Source organism: Anopheles stephensi, chromosome 2, assembly GCF_013141755.1.
Source record: "Anopheles stephensi strain Indian chromosome 2, UCI_ANSTEP_V1.0, whole genome shotgun sequence".
Taxonomy (NCBI): Eukaryota; Metazoa; Arthropoda; class Insecta; order Diptera; family Culicidae; genus Anopheles; species Anopheles stephensi.
Window position 1 is genome coordinate 82169181 of NC_050202.1, and position 26785 is coordinate 82195965.

Here is a 26785-nt window from a genome sequence, read left to right on the forward strand (position 1 = left end):
CCGCGCACGAGCTGAATCGCATCTACAAGATGCTTAAATGCGACGAACACGATCGAGCTGCAATATTTGATTGGTGCGCGACGAATCAGATGAAGTGGAAATTCATCCCACCGAGAGCGCCGCATTTTGGAGGTTTATGGGAGGCAGCGGTGAAAGCAGCTAAAAAACACATCATTAGAACCATCGGCACTACAAGCATCACGCAGGAGAACATGCTTACCTTGCTTGCCCAGGTAGAGCAATGTTTAAATTCACGGCCAATAACACCTTTATCCGATGAGCCGTGTGATTTAGAACCACTGACACCGGGCCACTTCCTTGTCGGTGGCAATATGCAAGCGGTACCAGACATCGATTACACCAATACGCCGAGCAATCACCTGAAGGAATACCAATTGGTACAAAAACATCTCCAATCGATTTGGGCCCGATGGTATCCGGAGTATCTGCAACAGTTACAAGCCCGGGCCAAATATTGTTCCGGTAAAGCAGCCGTCCTACAACAAAATCAATTGGTGATTATTAAGGAAGACAATGTTCATCCTACCTCTTGGCCCATGGGGCGCATCGTTGCAGTACATCCAGGAAAGGACGGGGTAGTTCGCGTTGTTACACTGCGCACTGCTTCAGGGAAGCATATCGTCTGCGCAGCTAATCGTCTAGCTGTTCTACCAAATCCAGACCCGCTAAGTCATCTTGAAACCACGGAAACCACATGCACTGATTAATGCGCACTTGTAAACCACGCTACATTGTTTACATTCACAAGTGTCAATCACGGATCAAGATAAACAAACACACGCCCACACGCACCCACATATACACACACACACATGATAACAGGCAGATAGGAGATAAGCATTGCGTCAGGAGTACACGATTAGTTTTGAATTCACATTTGCATGAAATTTAAAGAAGTTCCTTCTTTGGTGGCCGGGAATGTGGGAATTAGAATAATTATATAATCTTGCATGCATTTGAACTACAGGATTTAATATTACAATTTTCGAGCATGCATTTAAATTTCACGAATTAAACAGTAGACAATTAAGGATTAAGATTAGGACTACTCGACTGTTATACACTTACACGAACTACTCGAATTACATGTAAATCATTATGGACAAACGAATACACAGTTGCAAACCGACCAGCGATACGAGTGCACACAGTCTCACTTCAATCCTCAAAATATATCACAACCACCCCCTTTCGTGAACATTTTCACAGGATCTATACTAATTTGACATTTGATTCTTCTTTTTCCCACTTGCAAGCTTAACCTTGTCGTCTCAGATGCCTCGTAAAAGAAGCTAGTCTACCAAGAGGAATCGTTCGCCACGTTCAATGTCCGAAATGTCCTGCTTGCCAAAGGACACAATAGATTCCAAATAAAGCTACGAGCTAGTCCCAGAGAGTGGAGCACCTTCTGTCAGTCATTCAATTTTGTTGCTAGAACTCTATCACTACTGTGCCACCCTGTTACATTTCTTAAGCTCGTGCTTAACACTGCTGCTCTTTTTGTTGACAGCACTGACAGCATGCAAACACTTAACCCGATCTGACAGCATGCCTGGAACGCATCTATAGCACCGGATCGAAATCTCGTGCTCCTGATCGCTCAATGAAGTTAAGTTACGTGATTTTAAATTATTGGGACAAACTGTAAGCAATTTAAAGTTAATAACTTAACTGACACCGTTCACAGGAAACACATAAAATAGATCAGTTCCAGATTGCAGCTCTTTGTGTGTAGTATAAAATTAAACCTCACGCCCGGTGGGGTCAATATTTATCCCATCTCCAACAGCAGCAACTACGATTGACCTCATCCACACCGATCTGTGTTAACCGCATCGTCCTGCTATCAACACCAACACCCTGTGTTCCCTGTAAGCGGCTCGGTTGTAAAATGATCGTTTATTAACAACCTGACGCCACAAACGAGCAGTTGAGGATTGTTGTTGTTGCTTTGCTTCGTGTTTCTTCGCGTGCATCCGTCATCGCGATCGATGCTCGAATTCGGTTAGCGCGAATGTTAGCCGAACACATCCTGCGCGTAATGAACGTGTGGGCACGATCACGTACCCCTAGCCCGATAAGTGGCTCGTTCAAAACCGCTGAATAAGGGTGTAAAGCAGTGAAAATGAAGGAATTCAAAGAAAAACCACACACACATAATGCCACAAAGGAAATGGGGAAACCGTGCAACTGCAATGCGAAAATCCATTATGCAAATGAAGGATCGGTGGGCTTTTTTTTGTGTGTGTTGTGTGCCATGGTGGTAATTTGTTGGCGCTTAGTCCGTGAGTGGCCCATTGTTCCGGAGTGTCCGGATTCCACACGGATCGTTCTGGATGTGGATCTAATGATCGGTACAGTACAATGCACATCCGTCGCGGGGATGGATCATCAGCAGGGCCGATTAACAAGGCAAGTACCGCATCAGCTGCCGAAAGTACAATCGTACCGGTTGGGCGGTTGGAAGGTTTGGAAATAATTAAGATAAATATTAGTGTTCCGCACGCTGGGAAGGGTGGCAAGAAGGGTGATGAAAAGGGGTAAAATGAGCATGCTGGTAACGAGCACAATGGCTCCGGCAGGACAACTTATCCTGCCGCATCCTGCGAGTAAGTTGTCAGATCGAATGTTACGGCCCGGTGTAATTCTCTATCAATCGTGTAATTAATCATAATTTCGTGCATTCCGGTCCTCTGTTTTGCGTTTGAATTTTATTTTTACGTTTTTTCGTCGAAGGTTTTGGGAACGGGTCGTGCAGGAGAACATTTGAAGGTAAATTAATTGCATTTGCGCATACGCATGCGCCGTTCGAGCCCGTGCCCGGAGATCGAGTGATGATTGATTCCTGCTAACGATGCGTTACACTATGGGCGATTGTGATTGTGAGCTTTGGTCAAAACATTGTTTATTTGATGCTTCGGTTCAATTGAATATGGTCTTTTGAATGATTTAATTTAAATTAGATTAGAGTACAGTCCAATTACCAGATATCAGCCACGATAAAATATAATTTAGCCAATCATGTGACATGTTTCACTGAAGTACGAAACCGATCCACACCTGCACACAGACAAAACACTCTACTTACTGTTTCCCCACACAAAAAACTCCAAACACCCCGGAAAGACATCTTCGCGCTGACATGTAATTGTTATGCAAAACTACACCCTTCCTCCGATAGGGTCAAACTTCCGTCTCCCTCGCGAGTAAATGATGAAGCGGTAGGCGAGCAAATAACCACAAAACAAGACGAGCAACGCTACCGCCGGTGGACGCCCCAAATGCGAGAACAATAAAATATGAATTAATTATGTGGCCATTAAAAATACACAACATGCACAAAAATGCGTATAATTAAATTTGTGGCACAAAAAAAAAACAACCAACAACCGGGTCCCACATTGCTGGACACAGCAGACCAGGGCCAGCCAACTTCTGCAGAGGAGTCGGCTCATTCGTGCTAAATTAGCCGTGACGGAAATGTGGTCCACAGCCGTGTACAAGAACGGCACACAACAGGTTAATGGATGATGTTAGTACAAACAACGCACAGCCCTGCGCTACGATGGCCGAATCCTGACGCTTCCTGGGCCCGGTTGCCGGTTCCGGGTACGCACGAATCGATGAGCGCAGCATGTACGCTCATTAAGACTTATAACAGCAACAAAACTCACTTGTCGATGGCATAAACATGTTGTTAAGGGGAAAATGGGGCAGCAACTCGAACCTCAATTACTTTGGCTAGTCTGCTGGCGAGCCGGTGGCGAGTGAACTCGTGCGGACTTGCTTGCTTCAACAATCACAATAAGTGCGGTACGGTGTGTTAATCATTTAGGAGTCGTTTGTCTGCCGTATTGTTTGTTTTTCGGGTTAAAATAAATCAAGCGATTGACGCTTTACTGAGCTAACTGAGATGAGATGATTTGCATACCTTTGGGCGTTTTGTTTTGTGAGATCACCTTTAACGCCCAGTTTTATGTAATTTGCATTACAAATTTATCCCACGATGATTTTTCTAATAAAAAAAACCGCTTCCCTAAAACAGCTGAACGTAGATCAAGTTATCTGTCACCGATCACAGCCTATATATCAATTTTAGCAAACAAATTGGTCAGATTCCCAGCATCCCCACACCTGATGTTTATCTTCCCCGATCGCTGGGACGTTTAGACCAACACAGATATCTCACCCTCGGTGTGTCATTAATTGAGACATTACCCAAGCGCTGGGAGAATCTTCCTCCACCCCAAAAGGCGCAGCCCAAAGCCTACGCAGCTAACCGCGGGCCACGTCCGGACCGGTGGACGTGCGCATTCGGGTGAGATCGGCTTATATAAATATCTAATCAAATTAAGTTTTTATTGCATCTAATCGACTGCGCCTTATGCTACCTCGCTGGACGACCGCTCCGAAGAACGGACACGCAAAGCCAGGAAAAGCCATAAAGTGGTCCCATCCGCCGCCATCATGAATCTGCCTACACGCCTAGACACTGTCCGCTTAACAGTGTGTGTGTGTGTGTGGACCGCTCCTTTCCGTTTCGGCAGCGACGTGCCAGCAACGGAAATGATCACCATCATCATCAACAACATCCCACAACGGGCACACACTAGCTCCACGGCCGGCCCCCAAGAAGGATATTGGAGAGGATTGAGTGAAAATGGGGTGTTTCCTTTCATCCTCACCTCGATCCCACTTCAGGTTTCCTCCCCCCAAGATGTCCAACAGCGCGAGTGAGAAGAGCCAAGATTTTATTGCTTTATTGATATGCTCATGACATTTTTCATCCGGTGCGACAAGATCGATTCACTGAATAACAAATGAGTGTGGCTTTGGAGAGTAATTTGATCCTCGTTATGCCGGTTAATTGGTGTAGAAGGTCTTCTCTTTCCTTCCATTTTCGGGGCGTTCAACGGTCGCGAGGCCTGGTTGGAGTTTCTTGGCGTTTTCTCGGGTCCTTCACGCACCACGGTTGTTTCCGCCATGGTCGGACCATTTTTACGAACGGAGATGACTTTTGATCGAGTTCCGTGGGACGCGATGGGCCGAAGGGGAGTGATCTAATCGAAGCTTCGGGGCAGTGCGAGAAACGATTTTATTTTGAAGCTGGACGAAGAGATTTGAAAGGCGAACCGGTGCCATTTGAGCTACAGGTTTACGTGCTTGGCGCATGTTAATCTGCCGATCATTACACTGCGGAATGTAGCTTTGTTTTCATCTTCTTTCCCCGCTCCCTATTTGCAGCGTGTAATTTGAGCTGGTGACATTTTTGCATCCGCTTTAGGCGAGTTATCCGGACTGGGTGCAGTTGGGGTGCCGTCAAAATCCAATGAAACCCTTGCCTTGATGCTGTGCGTGTTCAAGCCATTTTGGAGTCGGCTCATTCGGGTTAAGATAAAGCTTTTATTTAGATTAATTATTCAATGAGTTTTAAGGCTTTTTTGTGTCATAAAACCGTTACTGATTATAATGTTTTTATTTGGCCATCTAGAACAGTCGCGTCTAACAGTTGTCACCGGGGATAATCATTGGATCCTTCCATTCTGGATATTTCACACCAAAGCTGAAGCTCGGGGCGGTGGCACCAACGCGCAGATTCATTAGCGGATAGTGATTTGGGCCTGGATGAGGCAATCGACTAACCGGACACTTGTGTCCCTGCCGCAACGCAAAGCTAGGGGCCCGTCTATGGGTGACATCGCGTGACGTAGGACCGTATCCAGCCGGTCCGGGACCTTCTAATCCGTGGATCTCTTTCGTTTTGATTCCCCTGTTAGATGAGCATACGTTTAATGTCTCCAAACAACAACCACCTAGACAACCACTTCTTCTCCGCCATACTTACATCGAAAAGCACGGTGCCTTTGTGCGGGTCATACAGATGAGCCCATCGTATCGGTTCGGTGCCGGTATAATCTCCTTGTTCGGCACATCGATACGCTGTCCAAAGCTGAACTGAGGCGCCCGTTTACATTTCATAGTCGGCACGAGATGATTGTTGTGTGCCCCCGGTCCGGGAATATGGTCCTGCTTCAGTGGATCGATTCTGGCCGCCAGTGAATACTTAGGATCACGCGGACCACCGACACGTGTTTGCTTCTTGAGATCGTAGGTAGCCGGACCGGGACCGATCGTTTCGTACTTGGTTTTAAACGCCGGTCGCATCGTGAACATCGGTTTTCGTTCCTTCCGCGGATCGTGCAGATTGTATCCGACTTCCGTTGGCAGTCCGTATGCCGCTGGACCGGGGCCTTTATTCTTTTGACTCATTTTTTTGTGTGTGTGGTTTTGTTCGAAGTGCTTCGAAATTTATTACACTTGAATTTTTCTCCAACCTTCCACGATCGAATGAAGTTCCACTCTGAAGTCTGTATCGAGCGAAGTGTCGCTGTCATTGGTAACTTTGATTGGTTCGGTTCTATCTCGTTGGAACTGTGCATGAACGTTTTGATTTAAAAATTAGGTGATATATAAGTAATTTATTTACAAACTAACTCAACACAGTTGTTTTCATACAGGATTTACTTTTATTTTAATTGGTCGTTTTCAAAATGCACTTCAATTTACAATTTCAAACAAACCGGCAACTGAAACGACAAACACTTCGGGTCCGATGAAATGTTTCAGAAAGCTTTCAGCAAGATTTCAGCACACCCATATAAACGCACTGCCAATGTCACACATTTTCTGTGCTTTTTTTCTCTCCGGTTTGTTTACTGTTTTTCTTCCCAGCTGATAACCAAACACAATCCGCAACTCTAACTGGTGGCTTCGTAGAGTAAATTTAGCACAATAATTCCGCGAGATAGCGACCGCAACATTGTATTTCGATTGTCCTTCATAGTAGAGCGCTTCTAGAAAAGTGCATGCGATATTCGCTCACGCTCAATGATACGCAAAGCGATGGGTGAGATAGACGTGAAATTGGGCATCCGGCAAACGTTGCAGAAAATCGAGGAAACGTACAAGAAACGGTCGTCGGTAAGTGTTCCCTGAAGTGTGTTTTACTTTTGGTCTTTATTAGAACCGGATGTAGTGAAGCTGCTAGAATCGTTCCATGGTTCCATCGGAATGTGTGTGTTAGTGATTGTAGTAGAAAGAGATCACGCGTAGCGAAAGTGATTGCGCCCGGTATGAATTGAAGCAGAGCATATCGGCAAAATATGGAGCAAGGCTTATCTAATGTTCCACAATTCATTTGTTTGTCCTAAAATTCCCCGTAACATCAGTATGACTCGCATGGCAAAGTGTTTTATTCCGTGAGGCATTACCGTACTGGATTCTAAAATGTATATTTAACATAAATCCATTATTGGGACGCTTAGGTGGTCGAAGCGGTTCGGCGCAAGTCGGCAGAACCGGAAATAGAATCCCGCCCGGACCGCACTTCCCCTACCGAAACTATCCAGCTATGGGTAAATTTAAGCTAAAGTAACCAGATATTGTAAAGGGCATTAAGTATATAAACGATAGCTAACATTAACGATAACAATATCCACAATTGTTGCAAACAGAATATCTGATCATCGCGAGTTGTGCCGAGACCAATGTGCGATACTTGCATGCCTTTACGAATCAAAGTTAGCATGCAAGCACGATCCAATGTAGCATACAAGACGATCTTTCAAATCTCGCCCCAAACCCTAAATTCTGTTTTCTCATCTCTCCCTCAACAGCTTAGCAATGCACCGAAACCCTTGCTGGTGGCTGTTAGCAAAACCAAACCGGTCGAGCTGATCCTGGACGCCTACTCCGTGGGTCAGCGTGATTTTGGCGAAAACTACGTGCAGGAGCTGGTGGAGAAAGCGAACGATGCTAGAATCCTCGAACAGTGTCAGGACATTCGGTGGCACTTTATTGGCCATTTGCAGAGCAACAAGATCAATAAGGTGCGTTCAATGGACAGCTCATTCTTGAGATCTCTCGTATAATTAACTTGCTGTCCATTTGATGCCATTCAAAACAGGTGCTGAATCTCCCGAACTTGCACATGATCCAAACGGTACATAGCATCAAGTTAGCGGAAGGATTGAACAAAGCGTGGGAAAAGCTGAAGGCAGAAAATGCCGACAAGCAGCAGAAGCTAAATGTACTGGTGCAGATCAACACCAGCGGCGAGGATGGTATGTAAGCGCGTGACTAATCACCCAGGAATGAGCGTAAAACTAGGTGGGTGTGTATGTTCCTCTTGTTTCAAGAAAAAAATGGAGTCCAGCCCGACGACGCCGTGGGACTGTTTCGCTACGTACTGGACAAGTGTCCCCATCTGAACTGTGAAGGGGTGATGACGATCGGTAGATTCGGACACGATTACACCACCGGACCGAACCCGGACTTTGGTACGCTGATGAAGTGCCATCAGGATATCTGCAGCACATTCGAGCGAGACCCAGCCGAGCTGCAGGTGTCAATGGGCATGTCGGATGATTTCGTCCAAGCGGTACGTAATTGTGATGTGCTCCGCAACCCTCCGGTGTATTGGTGAAATCATGCACCCGTCGGTTGAATTTTGAACGTTTTCCCTACTCTTTGCAGATCGAATCGGGCAGCACCATTGTGCGCGTGGGTAGTTCTATTTTCGGGGCTAGGGCCAAAAAACCAACTGATGCTTGAGCGCGCACTGCGTCTGTGTGTAACGGGGTTTTGAACGGGGTTGAATAATGCTGGCTGTAAGGTGAATTTCTTACAATCCAACAGAACACGCCATTCAGAACATCGTTTGAGGTGTGAGTGTGTGGGTTTGATGAACCAACGGGAGTTTCCTTTCCTTTTCTTCTGTGTCTTTTTTGTAGCCCGCGAAACACCGCAAGTTTTGTAAAAATCGGAAGGTGGTTGAATTGTAATAGCAACAACAGACAATACAAGCAATAAACACACAGCGGATTGACGCCACCGGCAGCCTGTTAAGTAACGTCGTCCTTGTGCAATATCCAAACGGTGTTAAATGAGTTGTGTTATGTATAATTATTTAGCCTAGCCCTTCTCCCGTGCAACTATATCACAGCTGGCCAACGGATGCGGTGAAATTGTTTCACCAAAAATGTCGATGATTCATCATCATCTACCCAAACGCTAACACTGTTTTGCTTCTGCACTGCCAACCGGCGGCAACTACGGGCGGCCAGTGAAATTGGAAGCCACGCAAAACGAAGGAGGGGTGGAGCGTACCGGCCGCACGGTAAAAATATTATTGGCAGTATTTTTAGCGCAGGAATGTCTGCCCCCCCATATGTGTGCACTGCACTGCCGTATCTTCGCCGAGCATCAATTCTCGTTGGCAGCGTTTGGTACGAAATGAATACGCCGTTCGGTTCGGCGAAGATCGCTGGCCGATCTAATGGCAAATGCTGTGTGGTTTCATCGTTCCGTACTGCCGTCGCTAGCGCTATTTCAACCTGTTTGCTGTCGAATTTTCACCAATTAATTCCAATCCGAACTGGTTGCTGCTGCTTCGTTGGATGCTTTCCAGATGCGCACGGCGTCCGATAGTTCCGTATCATTACTGTCTCGTTGGATACGGCCAGCGAGACAGATACAGTCGGTTCGGCTGTGTGTCACCGGAGGGTCGATCAGGGCAATGTGATAGGCCAGTATGGTTAAGAAAAATAATTGTAGATAAATCCGTCCGATGTAGATTGACTTCTACTCTGTTGGTTAGTCTTTCCTTTCCCGTGCCTTAAATATGTTTCGCTTCGCCGATTCGTACAAGCTGCCTCAAACACAGTCACAATCATAGGCAATTCGCTAAAATTATCCCTAACCGGGTTCTGTCTCGTTCCTGCGATGCTGTGTTTCATTCTGACAAAGGACGATATATTGCCAACCGTTTGTATGTTATGTTTACAGGCATGCGGAGATCATGATATCCTTCTAGTAAGAACTTCAACTAGATGTGAATCCTTGCACTGGAAGGCTACATGTTATCTACTGTCTGCTATCGTCTAAGAGAAAGACGTCTCATATTACTTCAATGACCTGGTTTGATTGCCATCTTTCAGAAAATACTTACAGATACGATGGACAGGTTAGACCAGCGTCATGCCAAGGTCGGTGGTAAAAATATACGCTACTGAAAATGGAATACATAACAGAGATATTTTGAAAAACAACACACAACCACTAAGAAAGGGGAACACTCTGTGGGGAAAAGTAAACCAAGCGAAAGTGGGAAAATATAAGCTTTTTCAACAAATCAAACGCCAGTTTCCCTAAAATTGGTGCCGAAATGACCACTTTTGCATTTATCTATTTCGATTGAGTATTTTTGGTGATTGAATTTGTTGACTCTCTTCTAAACTCTATTAGGAACTCTATATTCTTCCTGTTATCCCGAGATTCAAAGCTATTTGGTAACATTTGTAACGATTTTCAAGTGTTGAGTTTCGCCTTTTCATTATTTTCTATTTTTTGTATAATATAAACAATTGTTCCATGATGAGTCCTTTCTCGAGGAAATATTTTTTCAGGCCTCTTGCAGGAGTTTGAGGCCCAGACAGTTATTAAGTACTGAATTTCGTTACTTTATCGTGAAATGCCTCAGTTGATCTGAATACTAGCTTTAACAATTTTAAATTAATCTCACGTAGCACGTATTGAGATTAGTAATCTGGTTCTGCTATGCCAGAATAGGATAGTTATGAAGGCCATAAAAGGTTAGACGATTTTATAAAATAAATAAATAATTTAATAAATAAATAAATAAATATCTGATCTGTTTAGTATCTGCTTCATTGTTTCAAAGTAACTAGCTGATTAAGTTGGCCCAATAGATCAATCGATGATGCTCCAATCAGCAGTCGGAGTTCAATTCTCGCTAGGACATTTGTCTTATTATAACAGAACCAATTCTTCACGCAGCGGTCAGACTCAAAAAGATGGGCCATCAGTGGTGGGTCAAGATATTTGGAGGCCCCGAGCGGAATGGTAGTTTAGGCGCCTCTAATTATGATATTAGAGGGAAACAATAGGAGTTCCCTCGCCGAAAAGGCCTAACCCCCCCTAACCGACGAGACGATCCGCCACTGTGGGCCATCTGAGACAACCGGTGAAGCAATGTCAAATCGAAGACTAACCCTGGCTATAAAGTTATTTAAGACCTGTATGTCCTCAAAGCAGAACTTTAAACTCGTTAAAAACAGTTTTTTTTAACAAAATTCATAAATGTTAAGTTATTCATAAAAGTTAAGATTTATTTTTTTATTCATGAGAAACGATCTGGCCGTTTTGCTGTTTAGAAATTTTGAAAGGCTAATAAATCGTAAAAATAATATACAGAATCGTTTGTTGCCCTTTGTCTATTTGTAATGTTTTCTTTCTTTTTTTCTATCCTTCTGTAATAAACTAAATAAAATGAATAAACAATTCATGTTTTCTTTTTTACTGTTTTATAATATTATTACGTGTTTATCATTTCCCTAATTCAGGCTTTTTTATTATTATTTGTGTGTAGACAAGCGATTCCATCTCTACCAACGATTTTTTTAACAAAGTCAAGTACTCTAAGCAGAGGACGTTTTAAACACAAATTTCAAAGTTATGGCAAAAAAAAGGCCAAAACTCCGGAAAAACATTCTACAACAATCAAGTATTTAAAACTAGTGCAGGCTAATACAGAGGAAAAGTGGAACAACAATTCAGAAAAGAGAAAAACACACAAAAAATAAGGCAAAAATAAGAAAATTTGTACAAGAAAACACAGCAAAATGAAAAGAAACTAAGAAACAAAACAGAAAAAAACAAAAACAAAAGCCGGTAAAGAAGAAACTAAACGAGAAAATGGTTCATATTTTGTGCGATGCCAAAGTGATGTGTGCTACGCATAAATCAAAGCTGTTCATTACGAAGCAAAAACAAGCAACAACCACCATATGTTGCCTGCATCTTTATGGACTTTCTTGCTCCGCGATGTGGAGGAGTTTTGCTCCGGCACAAAAAAACCTTCACTGTGACCTGTGCTTGGTGGAACAAAACAGTGACTTTTTTTTTGTTGTTGTTCATTTCTATACATACACCTTACCACCGGGATTGCGGCCACAGTAAATCTGGTTCATGCGTTGCCCAGTCCTGCTGGGTTTCGGCCATGCCTCCCGACCGTCCTTACCGGCCGTGGGTGCAAAGCCGTGAAAATTCTTCGCAGGTTCGTCCAATTCCAACCGCAAATTTGCCGTGCGCTTACGCACATACGTGTTGGTTACGTGTCGACCGTAGTCTGGGCGGGGGGGGGTTCGTTTGCAAAGATGGGGTGGTAGCAGCCAGCGGAAGGGAAGAAAATTCGGAACACATAGAACGTGGAACGGGGTCCACGCAGTCACAGTAGTAACGGGTGGGAAAGTTGGGTTTTAAAAATAAATCCTCCGAACGAGAACCAGAGTCTGTGCAAAGTGTGTCGGGTCTAGGATCCAGCTCGCGCTCGTACAACCACCAACGCCCGTCACGCTAGAGAGCAGCTCTCTAACACTATTGTACTAAAACACTAACCGAGTCCACTGTCAAGCCAGGCCACAAAAGACCCCCAAAGGTGTGCACCTATACATATGGGCGGCCACTGCGTGTGTCGATTGCGTGTGTATTGTGCAACCACCAGCTCGCCAGAGTCTTGGGGGGGCAGGAGACAGGCAGGCAGGCCGCGGATGCAGTGGCGACCACCGTGGGCAGGGTCCGGGGTCCGGTGTGCGCAAACGCATCCCCGCACCTTTTAACCAGGGAGTTTGGGGCCGAATGTGAGCCCGTGCACTAAGCCGTGCCCGCCTAAAAATAGGCCTGCGCATACCGCGACGCGCAGCACGAAATATAAAAGACTGTTTTGTCGGTCGCCGAATAAGGCGAATAAGACCCGCCTGAAGGAAGGAAGCAACCGTAGTTATCAGCGACGGTGCTTCTTTAAAATCAGTCGCTCACGGGCTGTAATCGAGTAGAGTCGTTCTAATCTAACCAGCTAAGCACCATGGTAAGGACCGTTCTAGGCCAGATCCGGCAAAGATCCGTACCGTCGCAACACTTGGCAAACCATCCTGACGTCCAACCATCCTGCGTTCCAAGCGCATCAATACTCGCAATCGGAAGTTAGACAGATACAAGTGTAACAGTTTCCTGAATTGCTGAAGGATTCCTTGAAGCATTGGGCGAATCGCGTAACCTCAGTGATTGAAAGTGAAGAAGCGAACGGAAGAAGAAGTTTGAAGTTTTGAAGTTAGTTCTTGAAGGAATTAAAGCCCGTTCCAATCTGGACTGGGTGCCCGGGTGGTTTCACACTTTTTCCTTAGCAAGTAGACATCGTGTGTGATGATGCTTCATGGCTGATTTAACTTGGACGCTAACGAGGCTTCCTTGTGCAGATGGGCAAGACCGATAGGTGTGGTGATGAAATCTGCTCGTTGCGCAACCGCGTGTGATTGCGATCGCCACTCACGCACCGTGAACTGAAACCGTGCACCGATGTTCCAAGATCCAATTCTAAAAATAGTTCTTCACCGTTCGGGTGCAAATGCTGTGGTGGAATTGAATGTCCCATCCAACCTGGGACGTGCTTCAAGGATGAACAGAGGTGGATGGAAAGTGTTGCGCGGTGTCGGAAAACTCTGGACCTCTGGTCACCTTTTGCTCTTTGATTTCTCTGCCTCTGATGATCGTAACCTTTTCTTCTACCCGCACCTAACTCTTCCCCCTTAGTCTGAGAAGGAGAAGAAGGTCAAGAAGAAGAAGGCGTCGTCCAAGGATGAAACTCCGGCAGACACCCCTGCAGATACCCCAGCGGCACCGACCCCCTCGGACTCCCAGCGTGGATCCACCCGCGGCTCGTCGTCCCGCAAGGCAAAGAAGGCCCCATCCTCGGTCTTCGTGCTCTTCTCCCAGAAGCAGATCGCCGAATTCAAAGAGGTGTGTATGATAAGCCCGGCGGCCCGGTGTACTCGGCAGTGTCGGTAACGTTATCTTCGCTTATCTTTCGCGGGCAGGCTTTCGCGCTAATGGACAACGACAAGGATGGTGTCATTGGCAAGAACGATCTCCGCTCCACCTTCGACGCGCTCGGCAAGCTGGTGTCGGACAAGGAGCTGGACGAGATGCTCGGTGAGGCTACGGGACCGCTCAACTTCACCCAGCTGCTGACGCTGTTCGCCAACCGCATGTCGGGTGGTGGCCAGGATGACGACGATGTCGTCATCAACGCGTTCAAGGCCTTCGACACCAACGGCAAGATCGATGGCGAGAAGTTCCGCTTCGCCCTGACCCACTGGGGCCAGGACAAGTTCACCGAGGACGAGGTTGACGATGCATTCGATCAGATGGTCATTGACGATAAGGGCTACATCGACACTGCTGCTCTGATCTCCATGCTCACCGGATCCGAGGAGGAGGCGGAAGAATAAATTTTATAATTAAAGCCAAAAACAAAACCAAAAAACTAACCTAAAAAAAAATCTAAACAATGAATTCTGTTTATTTTGTATAACTACCTTCGTTTCTGAAGTTCGTCTTCTTTCTTGCCACACACGCACACAAACGCTTCGTCATTCGATTTTCTATTGTTTCTTTTTTTTATTTGTTCGGGTTTTGCTTGTGTTTGTAGTAATGTTTGTTTTGTATTTGTAACTCGCTACCAAACACAGTGGAAAAGAGAGAGAGAGAGAGAGAAAGAGATAGAGAAAGTGCAACTATCCATCATTCGTCAACGTCACCACCATCACCGGTTCGGGTGATGGACCGTGAGCTGCCAGCGCTACTACAGAGTGCTCAGAAGCGAATGAAAAACCATCATCATCAACAACAATGACAACAACAACAGCAACAACAACAACATGATTAAAACAACATCAAACTTAAGACCGCAAAGCAGGAACGTTTAAGAAAAGAAGGAAACAAAACTAAGCTAAACTAATAGAAGTTAAATGAAAATGAAGAGGATTTTATTAAACAAAAAACATTGGGGTAAAAAAGAACAAAAACCAAACCAAAACAACCAAGGCCAGTGTATTTATTCTGCCGGTGATCGTGCTCCATCCATCTCTTTGCTCAAATCTATTTTTGATCCATATACTTCCACCGATGGGTTTTTGCGCACCGCTTTTGGCCTGGTACGACACGTGTGTTAGTAGTGGGTCGATGTGTCGAGCGTAGTCTAGCACTGTTAGCTGTTCGAAAAATAAGGATCTTTAAATATATCCTAATAGCTGTGGGTATGTAAACAGGTAAATATATCTGATAAGAGCAGGACGAAAGCCTTTCCCGTTCTCATACCTAAGACAGCGTGGCCTTACAGCTGATTTATCGACTTCGGTTAGGCACGTGTAAAGCTCAAAACGCCGCACCAAAGCATTTGTGTGCGAGGTGCATACATTTAGGCGCAACGACCAAAAACGATCAGTTACTGCTTTAGGCGTTACGAATATCGCGGTTTCGCATTCTCTAACTAGCTAAAAGAAGCTTTTAAGTAGATAGATCAACGATCCTGAAGAACTACAACACATTTATTTTAATACTTCTGATCGGAGGCAATCATTTCAGAGCGTAAAGGAACATGTACAGCCTACGGAGATCTAAAGCAACTAAAGCGTAAATCGTGTAAATAATCTCACAAATGGTAACACTAGCGCCCCAACTACCCCAACCGTCGGCGAATGGCGCATCGCACCGCTACTGCCAAACAGCACCTTAACACTCTTTTCGGTCGGGTCGCGCACCCCGCACGTACGGTAGGACAGCGTTCGCTTGCGCTTGCTATTGTCGTACCCGGGGATGTAGATGCTGGGCGAGTCGAGCCGACCGACCGCCAGCAGTCGCGAAAAGTCTTGCTCTATTTTGTGCGCACTCGGCCCTTTGAAGTGCACGATCATCTGTATGCAGGCATCGTTGTGTAGCGTTTTCGTGCTGCGCGAATCGATCGCCAGCATCCATTCGGGCAGCCCCATCACGTGCCGCACATCCTCGAGAAACTGTGCCACCACAAAGCGGGGCGGCTTCTTGAGGTTAATGTACTTCACAATGTCGTGGTCGGGTTCGATGTTGGCGCACGCGAATCGGAAGCCTGAGAAATCCGCCCCGAAGATTACGATCGAGCGTCCCAGTGCGCTGACGGTGCCTTCCAGCGGGAAATTACTGTCCGTAAAGACCTGCCGGCGGCTACCGATTGAGATGGGTCCAAGGCGGGCCGACACATCCCCAACGTAGCAGCGCAACGGATTGTCCGGACCACACTCTTGCTTGTACAGCTCTTGCTAAAATGACCCGCAAAACAGTATTAGCTTTTCTTAAAAAGATACTGAAGTCAAGACACACTTACATTCAATGGATCTGCTAGCTGCGTGTAGTAAGGATTCCACACGTACCCGGCAGCAACACAACGCGTTTCAACCTGCTTAACGGTCGCATCTACACCGACCGGGTTTACCCATACGTTCCAATTGTGGTTATGCGTCACGTTACGATCATGCTTTCCCGGATAACGCAACTTCACCTCGATGATCGTATCGCTCTGGCTGTTATCATTACCGATCAGCTGCGTTAGCCGAATGTACCCGTAAGCGTACCCTGCCGGATGGTGGAACGATGCAATGGCCCGTATCTCACGAGCCTCGTTAGGGCTATAGCCACGCTCCAGCGTGCTGCAGGCCCATCGGCGATTCTTCTCCTTCTTGTGCACCACAATTGAACGACCGATAATGCTTTCGTATCCAAACAACGGTAGCCGGGTATCGTTGTACGTCTGCTCGAACATTGTTACACCATCGAGAGTTCCAAACTTGCCACTCAGATCCCCCAGCTCGTACTCATCGGTACTGCCCAACGCTGGTGGAGGCGAACGTTTTGGGTCGACGTCCCTCGGATTCCAGTGCCCGTACACGGTTGAATCTTCACAGGGGAACTCGAGATCACCTTCGACAGGAGCCTGAATATTGAAGGAAGGAGCATCAGGTATAGTGTGACCGTTTCTACGGGTAACTAAATGTCTACTTACAACATGAACGTGATAGCCACTGTTTTTATCCAGCCCCTTGAAGTCGACTTCTGCGTTGGTAAGATCGTACTCTGATTGCTGCACCAGCTCCAGCTTGCCCTTGATTGTCAGCGGATCACCGTTCGAGTACCAATCTCTTGCGACCACCTTTCGACGATGATACCCTCCAATACTGCAAAGAAGAAAAGGTTTTTGTCATCCTTCATCTTCAATCAAAACGCTCCAGTAATGAACTTACATCGAACAAGCGAGTCGTTCACCACGCGCTTTAGGGCCATTATCGTCGTAGATCACTACCGAGCGGCCTATAATTGCGGCAGGCCCACTCAACGGAAGATTCAAATCGATAAACATTTTTCTGCTAATCGTTGCTGCCTCGCGCTTATGTCCAGCTATTGCCAAAGGTCCCAGCCTGTTCGAAAGGTCTCCCACCCGACATAAATCCACCGAAGACCCGGTACAAATCTCGTCCCATCCTTTCCCCATCAAAGGGGCCGCCTTAAAAGGATTGTAAACACCACCAGCACTAACGCATCGGTTCTGCCAGTCGTAGAAATCCTTCCCGGGAGCATCATCCGCGATAGCCCACCGATGGTCGGCTGTCCGGTTCACCTTTGACCCATCCGCATGGATCAAATACTCGAAGATGACCGCAGTTTCGGTCCAGTGCTCATCCTTCGCCTGTCGGAACAGTATGCGGCCTACGATCGGATAGCGGAACAGTACCTGTGCCGTCAGGATCGGCACTTGGTACGGCCGGTTAAACTCGTACAGTGCCACAGTACCGCAGGCCCATGGTGACTCGGTAATGTTTGTCGGTTCTGTTCGATTGTATCGCTGCACCGAGAAGCTACGGAATGTGATCGCGTTCGGTCCTTGCAGCGGTAGAAACGTGTCCCAGTACGTACCGGACAGTTCGGAACTCGCACCAGGCAGATAAAAGGAATGCGACTCTTTTTTGTTCCTGTTCAACAACTTCCCACTCAGATCTCCCACCGGATACTGATCCTGCGTTCCATACCCTGCCGGAGGAATAGCTTTATCTTCGATGCCCATCGGATTGAAGGTGCCACCACCAGTCAAACAGTACCGTTGCTCCGGGCTAGCGTATGCCTCCAGTGGAAGCTGATTGATGCGGAAACTAGACACATCTTTGGCGTAGTTTATGTTCGCATCAGACTCATTACCAGTCGCCCCGAAGTTGGCCTGTATCCACGTTGGTTCGAAGCGGGATCGTTGTGTGAAGCGCATTTCACCACGCATTCCACCTCCATCGACGAGCACACGCGCAGTTTTCGGTTTCTGGTGGCGAATCTTAGCACACGCCAGGAACGTATCCGGATGGCTCGGATCAAACACGACCACATACAGCTTGCGCGACGGCCCATAAAGATCGCTAGGCAGCAGCACAAGCTGATGGTCGTGAAATAGCTGCGGATACTGCTTCTCCCGTGCATTCGTCGTAATGCGTAGCTGTCCCACCCGTCCATCGATATCGCCTATCGCATTGCCAGCACCTCGATTTTGTGGATCAAACACCAGCTGCAGCTTGTTGCAGTTTTCCTCCGCATTCTGGGCGTCACTCTCGAAGATGTCCGTCACGTAAATCTTCCACATGTGCTCGGTGTACGCCGGGCTGCCCATCTTGCGCGACTGTTCGCGTATGTGGAACAGGTTCGAGTGGATCAGCGTGTCCGAGTGGTTCGACTCCTTCGCAGCCAACCACCGGAAGTAGATCGAACCCGTGATGGGGCTGGTGAAGCGTGCCTCCGCCAGGTGATCCTGCGATCCATCGCGCGTCACTATCGTCGCGCAGATCCGTACGTTAGCGGCCGGATCGTACAGCACAAGCGATTTCCCCCAGAGGCCTTTTTCGCCGGTGAGTGAGATATCGTTCAGCCAAGTAGTCGATTCATTGCCGGGTAGCATCAGATAGCCCAAATCATCGTCGAACGACCACAGTTGTTCGCCCAAGCGCGCGATCTGGCAACGCTCTTGCGGATCGACGATCGTATAGTCGACCGGAAGTTGATAGATTCCCCAGCTCCACGCCTGTTCCGGATACTGCAGCGTTGTCTCGAGTTCCGATGCAATCAGCACTTGCCGCTCGTTGTGCTGAGAGAAGGAAATCTCACCATGTAAGCCTCGCTGTGAGATATGCGCCACCAGGTTTAAGGCACGAGCTGGAACGGAAGAGCGAAGTGAATGCGAAATCAGAACAATAAATTCCACCAGCAAACTCATGCGAAACAAGATGAGGGAGGGATGTACGGAAACAGCTAACGTGGCACCGACGTCAGTACACGGAACTGTTGACCATTCACTTACCTTCATCTACAGCAGCGAGCACCAGCATAGCCAGCAACACCAACAACGATCGCGCTGAAGCTCTCGACTCATATTTGATCGAGTTCTTCATACTACTGCCTTTTCTTGTCTGCAAAAAGCCCCGGTTATTGCTTCACATTTATGTAATCGGTACCGAGCCACAACACGACGCACACTGTACACTCTGCACAAATTCACTATTGTTTTGACCCAACCAAACCGGGACCAGATGACGGAGCGTTCGTCACACGATCCACCTTTCTTGAAGTTTGACTCGCGAGTCTCAGCTACACCAGTCTGAGTCACCTCTGCGTGGTCAGATTCCGTACCGGTTAGGCTCTCTTAACTCTCAGTTTCTCTCTGTGCCTCTCTGTCTCTCTCTCTTTCCCGCCATCTCGATCGAGGTGGTGTATGGCGTGCGTAGCTTTCTCTCCGTCTTCGAAAGCCTTCTTTTCGCGCCGATCGCCGACTTGATCGCCGTCTTGAACGCCGCGTGCTTTTTCATGCGTAAAACCGGTTCTTCAGGTGTTTTGTTGGGGGCGGGTGAGTTGAAGCTCATTTTGGAACGGACACGAGGGGTTTGTTTTGGTTTCTAGCCTTTCTTGTGCATTCTGCTTTGTGCACGAGTTTCTCCTTTCTCTGGTAATGTGAAGGCGTTACAAGGCGTTAGCGAACGTCATATTTTGTAACGGTCATTTTGAAATCCCACCACGTGCTTTTCAAATATTGTCCGTTATGTTGGTAAACATTTTTTTAAGATATTTTAACATAATAGCGATAAAGTAATAAATAAAAATTATATTTAAATGTTGATAATGCAATACAAAATAATTTGTGTATGATATTTTTTTAAAGGAAAGAAATTGCCTTAAGTAGCTTCACAAATTATTAAACAAACCAGTTATCAATCTATGCCTGTGGCATTCAGTAGATTTTTGTATCTTTTTTTTTCATTCTTCTGTTTGTAAACAAGAGCACGTGGTACGACCTACCGAACCCTTCTTGCACACCCAGTCGAGCCCTCCCTCGCGGTCAGTACACAAAATCGCGCATGCGTTTCCAAACCGCCGTCACCGCTCTCACGAAACCTCGCAAAAACTGAGAGCAGAAAAATATCGACCCGCTCCTGTCATCGTACTGTACAGAATTTTCTGTTCGCCTTCAGATTTCGCCATCAGTTCTGGCCGTCGCAGTAGTGGCGTACCACAAATTCAGTCCCAGCGTAATTGTGTGATTCCATTCGGCTATCAATTAGCCCGAGGGACGTTTCAATTGGTGCAGTTAACAAACGGCCCCCGAGATGTTCTTGCGCGTGCAGCTGTTAGCGTTGGCGCTGGCGGTGACGCTGGTGCAAAGTTCGAGCGCTTACTACAGTGGCCCGTTCCTATTTTGGGGCCTGGACGATCTGAAGGACCTGCAAACACCTGCCCTCGGCGAGCTGGACGATAAGATGCTGCGGGATCTGTACTCGAATGCGGCCGCCGTGGTAGTGTTCCTGCGGAACGGAACCACCAAACTGTCGGCCGACAATTTCCCCACGTTCAAGCGCATTGTGGAAAAGTACGAATTTATGTACAGCCCGCAGCAAATGTTGAGCTCCAATCCGCTCGATTACAATGTGAACGCTGAGGTAAGCGAAAAGAGGTGCAAACCGAGCGCGAGAGCGAGAGAGCGCGTGTCTGTGTGGTTGATGCATTCTGCTCACAGATGGCGCTAGTATGTTTGCTGCCCGTTTTGTGAATTGATTTCTAATATTGCTTTCCTTCCCATGTCCAGGTTATCAACCTAGTGGGATCACCGTCCCAGCAGGATGTGGAACTGTCGGCACTGTTCCGCGACTCGACGGAAAACTATGGCGAGCGGAAGGTGCTGGGCATACTGGCGAACCAGTGGGAAGAACCGCACGTGATGCACAAGCGCGAAGCTAAGGGTGGCGAAGAGCTGTACTCGACCAGCAGCACCACACCCGGCAGCCCGACCGACGAGCCGGAAATAGCCGACTCCATCTACAACGTGCCCGGGAAGGCGATCCTGTACATGACGGGTCCGCCCGTGCTGAAGATGCTGAACGATTCGGACGAGGGCGAAACGACGCACGTGCTGGACAAGCATACGCTCGCGACATACGATGCGCGGGAGCGCGAAAGTAAAATGATTGTCACGTTTAAGGTGGACGATTCGACGAAGGTAGGGTTAGATGGCAAGGACCTTTCGATAACACCATCGATCGGATAATTGAGTTCACCGGGGTCGTTTCTTTTCAGCTCACTCTGAAGTTCCGATTCGACATGGACGCCGGGTACTGGTCAATGTCGAAGGTGGATGTGTTCGTGATGGACACCAAGAGCAAGGACGGTTCCAAGTCTCTCGATACGACGCTCGAGCTGGAGGGTAAAGCACCGTACGCACCGCTCGGTGCTTCGTACTCTTGCGCCCGTCAGCTAGTATTCCGCAACGGCACAACCATCCTGACGCTGGAAAACATTCAGGTAAGGGCTGGCAAGTGTGTACCGATCGATCACGTGCGCATCGCACCCTCGGTTGTGTAATGATGATGATAGGACTTTAATCAGACAACAATCGTCCGTGTAAACCGTCTCTGCGGCTGAGAATGGTTGCATTTGAATAGGGCATTGAAAGGGGTACGCCTCATTTTCTTGTAAGTAGGTGATTGAATTTAGGTTCAAAATTAAATGATTATACCCACCCGCGGCTACCATCCCGTCTCGGGGATGGACTTGGCTTGAAAATGTAAACAAAAGACATCGGTGTCTAGCAGCTGATGATTGTGAACGTTAAGCGGCTCAACATCTGCACGTAATACGCTGTACAACAACACCGTGTGAGAAGCTACCATGCCAAAGCAGATGATGGGCGAAAGCGGCGATAGTAAAGCGGAGTCTGTTGGAAAACTGGAGCAGTGCTGCTACCGGTGAGTGGGTCGCTTGGTGAAATAATTGTGCACGGCTGGGCTGGAATGCAGAAGTAATTCATAATGGTGATGAACGGCGTTGATGGGGCGTACGTGTGTGCGATCATTCGGTGCACAATGTAAACATTATTATTTATTACCGTGCAGCAGAACGCACATGTGGATGACGGTGTCCATAGATGGAGGACATGTCAGGTGTCGGGTTGATTCTCAGGTTAGGCAACCTGGCCTAGACATGTACCGAGTACGCAATGCGTCTGAAGCAATTTACCGATGGAATTATTTGCGTTTAATTAAAACAAAAGCAATCTCCACACACCATTACATCAGTTTTTTTTTTTTTTTTTTTTTTTTTTTTATTCATAAAGAACGGCCTGGCCGTATTGCTGCCATTACATCAGTTTGATATGATGAAATTGGCGTTTACAGCTTATCAACAACCTTACCAAACCTGTAGTATCGAAGCTATCCAGTCTCCAGAGAAAGCATTTCCCCACATCGTAAACCAGCTATACATTTCTTTATTGACCCCACTTTCTACCGGGCGCGTTAATCCAAACGCTTTAGTCCAGTCTTTCCAAGAGTTGTAAAATCAATCCAAAAACGGCTTTCCGTTCACATTGTGCGAATGTTTGTTTGTTAGCTTTACAAAAAGCAGCTTTTTTGCGTAACAAACCCCCAAACCAACCTCATCTTTTACCGGCCGACGACAGGCCCAACGGTGTGTGTGCTTCATTAGGCCCGGCCACAACATGCTCAAACTGCTTGGAGTCATAATAAAAACCCCGCCCCGAAACGCCGAAAAAGCTCAGGAAAATCGCAACGCATTGCGCAATCGTTACCAGGGGGGACTTGGGACGTAAAATTGGACGATGGTTGTTGTGTGGTTTGTGGGCAAGCTTTATTTCCTCGTGCCGAAACTAATAACCATTTCTCGTTCTCACACACCCAGGTCCAGCCAGCCCTGGAAGGGAAGACCAAGTTTGACAGTGCGTGGGACTGTGTCGGATTCACCACGGCACCGATACTGTCCGGCATCTTCGTGACGTCCTTCATGCTGATCGGGCTGACCATTGCGATCATCGCAATACTGGACATCAAAACGCCGAACCGGTTCGAGTCCCGCACCGGCAAGCAGTTGACATTCACCGTTCAGGAGTAAGTCACCGAGGCCGGCTATCAGGTGCCGAGTCGAGTGAAGAATGTGTCGGCGACTGTCGACTTTCTTCGCGCGTACTGGCGAGCCGTGTGTAAGTGTTGACCTTTAACATGAGAACGACCCTTCCCATTGGAGAAAAAAACCGGGACAGTAGGCAAATGCAAGCGAGTTGGCAGGATGAGAAATCGCAGAAAACAGGTAGTGAGTGCAGCACTGTGGGGAAGGCAATCATCATCATCATCAGCATCAGCCACGGACGAGGCAGTCATAGCTAGCTAGATTAAGTTTCCGGTTCCTCTCATCCTCTTGCGATGAGGCTTCGGTGTAAATGGCTCTATCCTATCTCCCGGTTTTAGTTTAATGTTCTGCAGCCGTGTTCACGTTCCACGTATGATCGTTTGTGATTGTGGTTAAGGTTAAATTTCCCGCTTACCTGATATTGATATTAATAGGGGAGGACCTGTACCGAACCCCGGCGCAAGGTTGAACCGTTACGAGCATACAATGTTTACCACTCTCTGTCACGATATTAGGAGCATAACGGGCAAGGTGCCAAGGTACGCTCCGGAATGTAGATTACATCTTACACAGGAAAATCGAAGGCTTGCTGTTGCCTCACCTAACCGGGAAACGCAACACGGAAGATCGGGTTGAAAATGTTAATGTAAAGTCCAGGGTAGCTTAAGCGAGCAATAAATATCTTCTCACACCGAACAACAACCATTCCAAAGCGGGTATGTCGCCCTGTTACGATTGCCCAACGCGAACCAACCTGCCGGTACGTAGAAGGAAAGAAACAAACGCTTTCTCTTTCAGGATTTTCCCGCAGCAAGGAAAACTCTCTCAGCAAAAATTGCACAACAACGCCGGCGATCACCATCACTATATGCGATCGATTCGCGTCCATCCCACACAAGACGCCCGGGACGCCCGTCAATATCGGGCGGAACGGGTTCGCCGCGAGCTGAAAGTGAAAACTCGTCTATTTTGTCAGCACATACGGGCACCGACGGGCGTTGGGAAGGAAGCCGTCACGTCACAGATGGCGCTGAACCGGCTCGTACGCCGTCGCACGATATGTGATAAAGATCATCGTGCCGACATCGATGGTGGTCATCAAATGGAGATTAAAGCGGATCCCTCTTTTTCGAACTGCTCGCACTGCACTCCCGGCGTCAAGAGCTCTCTTCCCAGCGATCGGTTCCTTTGGTGGTGGCCGTGTTCGCGCGACTCATAAGGGCGAGGAAGCGTCGGGTTGTGGGTTATGAATATGGATTTTCAATGCGGCTTGATGGTCGTAGGTATTTGTCATGGCTATTATCATTGCACTTGCGTTGGACAGGGTTCAACAACATGAATTGGTGATTAACTGAATGAACTCTTTGGTGGTCAAGATGGAGGTTGGTTTTCCAATTATCCGTCTAAAGAATATGATTGCTTGTCAATAAAGCCTAAGAAAATCCAAATTATTATTGGTGTAATGAGGATTGCCATTTATAGGTAACAAATATTGCGTCTAGTGAAATAGGCTTCAAAATATCTTAATAGGACATCGTGTTACTCGGTAGACGAGATGTTACTAGCTGTCATCAAGAATCAACTCAGTTTCATTATCCAAGATCTTGGCTGCTCATTGGAATTACTTAAACAGTACTTAAAGCTAGTCGATGACTTGAACGGTGAAGTATATTAAAATATCTACTTTAAATGATTTTTCCTTTAAGTTACCTAGAGGTATTGATAACTGCATAAGCAATATAAGAATCCTCAGGGTTCGTAAGTGGAAATATGCTGGGTATTTCGATACAAATATGAACTTGATCATGCCTTCCAAGATTAACTACTCAACATACTTAGTTCAAGATTCTAATATATAGCTATAAGTCTAGAGTGAAATGTTGAAATATCTTGCTCTAGAACTCTTAGCTCCAGAAGCTCTACAACTTCGAGATACCTCGGTATCACTTATCTCAGATCTTCAAGATCGAGACATCATCTTCTTTTTCTTCCTTGGCACTACAACCTCTTGAGGTCTCGGCCTGCCATTCCTGGCTCTCTGTGACTTAATTTTACCCATCAGCCTTACGTACGGAGAGGCGGTCTTAATGGGATTTGAACCCCGGCCCTGTCGTGTGAAGACCGGCGCCGCTGTCGCCTCGGCCTCATCATCTACCGAACTGTAAAACTCTCTATCCGATCAAGCTTCAATTATAGTCAACACACTGTGTGCTTAGTCTTACAAGAGCCACACCTCGCCAGCCATTTCGCAACCCTCGATTGATGGGCACCTCAGCTAATAAGATAATCACACACCGCAGGTCCTTACCGGGGTAAGATAAACGCCCCAACTGACACCATGTTTACGGACGACATTAGCGAGGTTATGCAAAGTGCGTCTCATTAGCGACGGGATCTGCTTTCGGCGCTCGGAGTTCAACACCCCAGACGATTCCCTTCCGAGTTATTAACTGCATTCCCGGGCGACACGAGCTACCGCGGTTGGCCGCCTCCTTTCGCTTTCTACGTGCGGATTCGTCCATGGTGCATACAAGTGGCCGTAAGGTGCGAAAGGTCGCCCTAAGACAGGACGAGCGGTTGCGTTACCCGTACCGACGTCGTTATGTGAAAGTGATTTAATTACCGTCGCTCATCTCCATCCCATAGCCGTTTGCTCCACCACCGCCAGGCCAGTCCAGTCCCAAACCTGGACCAGGCTTCCGTTCCGATGCCGCGATCGTTTTGTACCGCCGGTGATAAAGTGCAGCCTCCGTGATCGATAAATTTAATTTACTCCATCCTATCGTGCGCCTGCAGCACCCGAGTGTCGACCATGCTGCGGGAAGAAGTTTCGGACCCGTTCCAGCGACCAGGACTCAGGGTCTGGTTCGGCGGCGCAATGGCACAAGCTGTGCATGCAACTACCAGCACGCGTTGCACCCTTGCTGGACAGCATCTTCATTAGAAGCGTCATGTTTACAAGCAGTCATCGGTGCACACGCACTTGTTTCTTCCTGCACACGCACAGATAACACCCGGGACTGTTTGCCGCCCCGGGTCAGTAGCCGGTGTGACTTGTTTGCTTGTGGGCCGTGCAGAGTGCATCCCAAAACCGGCCATTGCTTTCCCTCCGATGCATTCAAATTTTTTTCTTCTATCAAACTGCTGGACGGCGCACGTCGAAAAGCACGGAAAGGTGATTATTAGACGACAGGAACTAATGTTATCGGTAGGGGCAATTAAATTCAATCAATCTCATCGCTCCCTTTCGCTGCCTCGTTACCTCCGTTCGCGTGTCACCGGATGCGAAACTCGCGACCCAAGTCGATGCTGACCTGTGCCGCGGTGGATAAGATATTGGAGCTGGAAATTCCGATCAGCGTTGGATGAGATCGGG

General features: G+C 47.3%; 5 protein-coding genes across 6 annotated transcripts; 3 read left to right on the forward strand and 2 right to left on the reverse strand.

The window, feature by feature from the left end:
* Nucleotides 1-5395: 5395 nt before the first annotated feature.
* LOC118505627 (outer dense fiber protein 3-B-like) lies at nt 5396-6384 on the reverse strand. Its single transcript, XM_036041700.1, has 2 exons — nt 5867-6384; nt 5396-5791 (listed from the first exon to the last, which is right to left on the reverse strand). The coding sequence occupies exons 1-2, from the start codon at nt 6289-6291 to the stop codon at nt 5524-5526; spliced, it is 693 nt and encodes a 230-aa protein (XP_035897593.1). The 5' UTR covers nt 6292-6384; the 3' UTR covers nt 5396-5523.
* A 314-nt stretch (nt 6385-6698) lies between these two features.
* Nucleotides 6699-8966, forward strand: LOC118505628 (pyridoxal phosphate homeostasis protein). 2 transcript variants are annotated; one of them, XR_004905440.1, is made up of 6 exons: nt 6738-7002; nt 7698-7910; nt 7988-8144; nt 8220-8461; nt 8557-8695; nt 8814-8966. XR_004905440.1 is itself a non-coding variant. In XM_036041701.1 (5 exons), exons 1-5 carry the CDS (start codon nt 6910-6912, stop codon nt 8632-8634), a joined length of 783 nt encoding a protein of 260 aa, XP_035897594.1. In that variant the 5' UTR covers nt 6699-6909; the 3' UTR covers nt 8635-8966. The 2 variants fall into 2 exon arrangements, 1 of the variants encoding a protein (XP_035897594.1); XM_036041701.1 differs by having other exon boundaries at nt 6699-7002; nt 8557-8966.
* A 3761-nt stretch (nt 8967-12727) lies between these two features.
* LOC118505631 (myosin regulatory light chain 2) lies at nt 12728-14478 on the forward strand. Its single transcript, XM_036041704.1, has 3 exons — nt 12728-12967; nt 13690-13896; nt 13974-14478. Exons 1-3 carry the CDS (start codon nt 12965-12967, stop codon nt 14385-14387), a joined length of 624 nt encoding a protein of 207 aa, XP_035897597.1. The 5' UTR covers nt 12728-12964; the 3' UTR covers nt 14388-14478.
* A 975-nt stretch (nt 14479-15453) lies between these two features.
* LOC118505629 lies at nt 15454-20026 on the reverse strand. Its single transcript, XM_036041702.1, has 5 exons — nt 19301-20026; nt 17211-19155; nt 16973-17144; nt 16298-16903; nt 15454-16232 (listed from the first exon to the last, which is right to left on the reverse strand). Exons 1-5 carry the CDS (start codon nt 19389-19391, stop codon nt 15564-15566), a joined length of 3483 nt encoding a protein of 1160 aa, XP_035897595.1. The 5' UTR covers nt 19392-20026; the 3' UTR covers nt 15454-15563.
* A 308-nt stretch (nt 20027-20334) lies between these two features.
* LOC118505630 lies at nt 20335-24114 on the forward strand. The gene is made up of 4 exons (XM_036041703.1): nt 20335-20930; nt 21077-21487; nt 21565-21789; nt 23185-24114. Exons 1-4 carry the CDS (start codon nt 20601-20603, stop codon nt 23392-23394), a joined length of 1176 nt encoding a protein of 391 aa, XP_035897596.1. The 5' UTR covers nt 20335-20600; the 3' UTR covers nt 23395-24114.
* The last annotated feature ends 2671 nt before the right edge of the window (nt 24115-26785 follow it).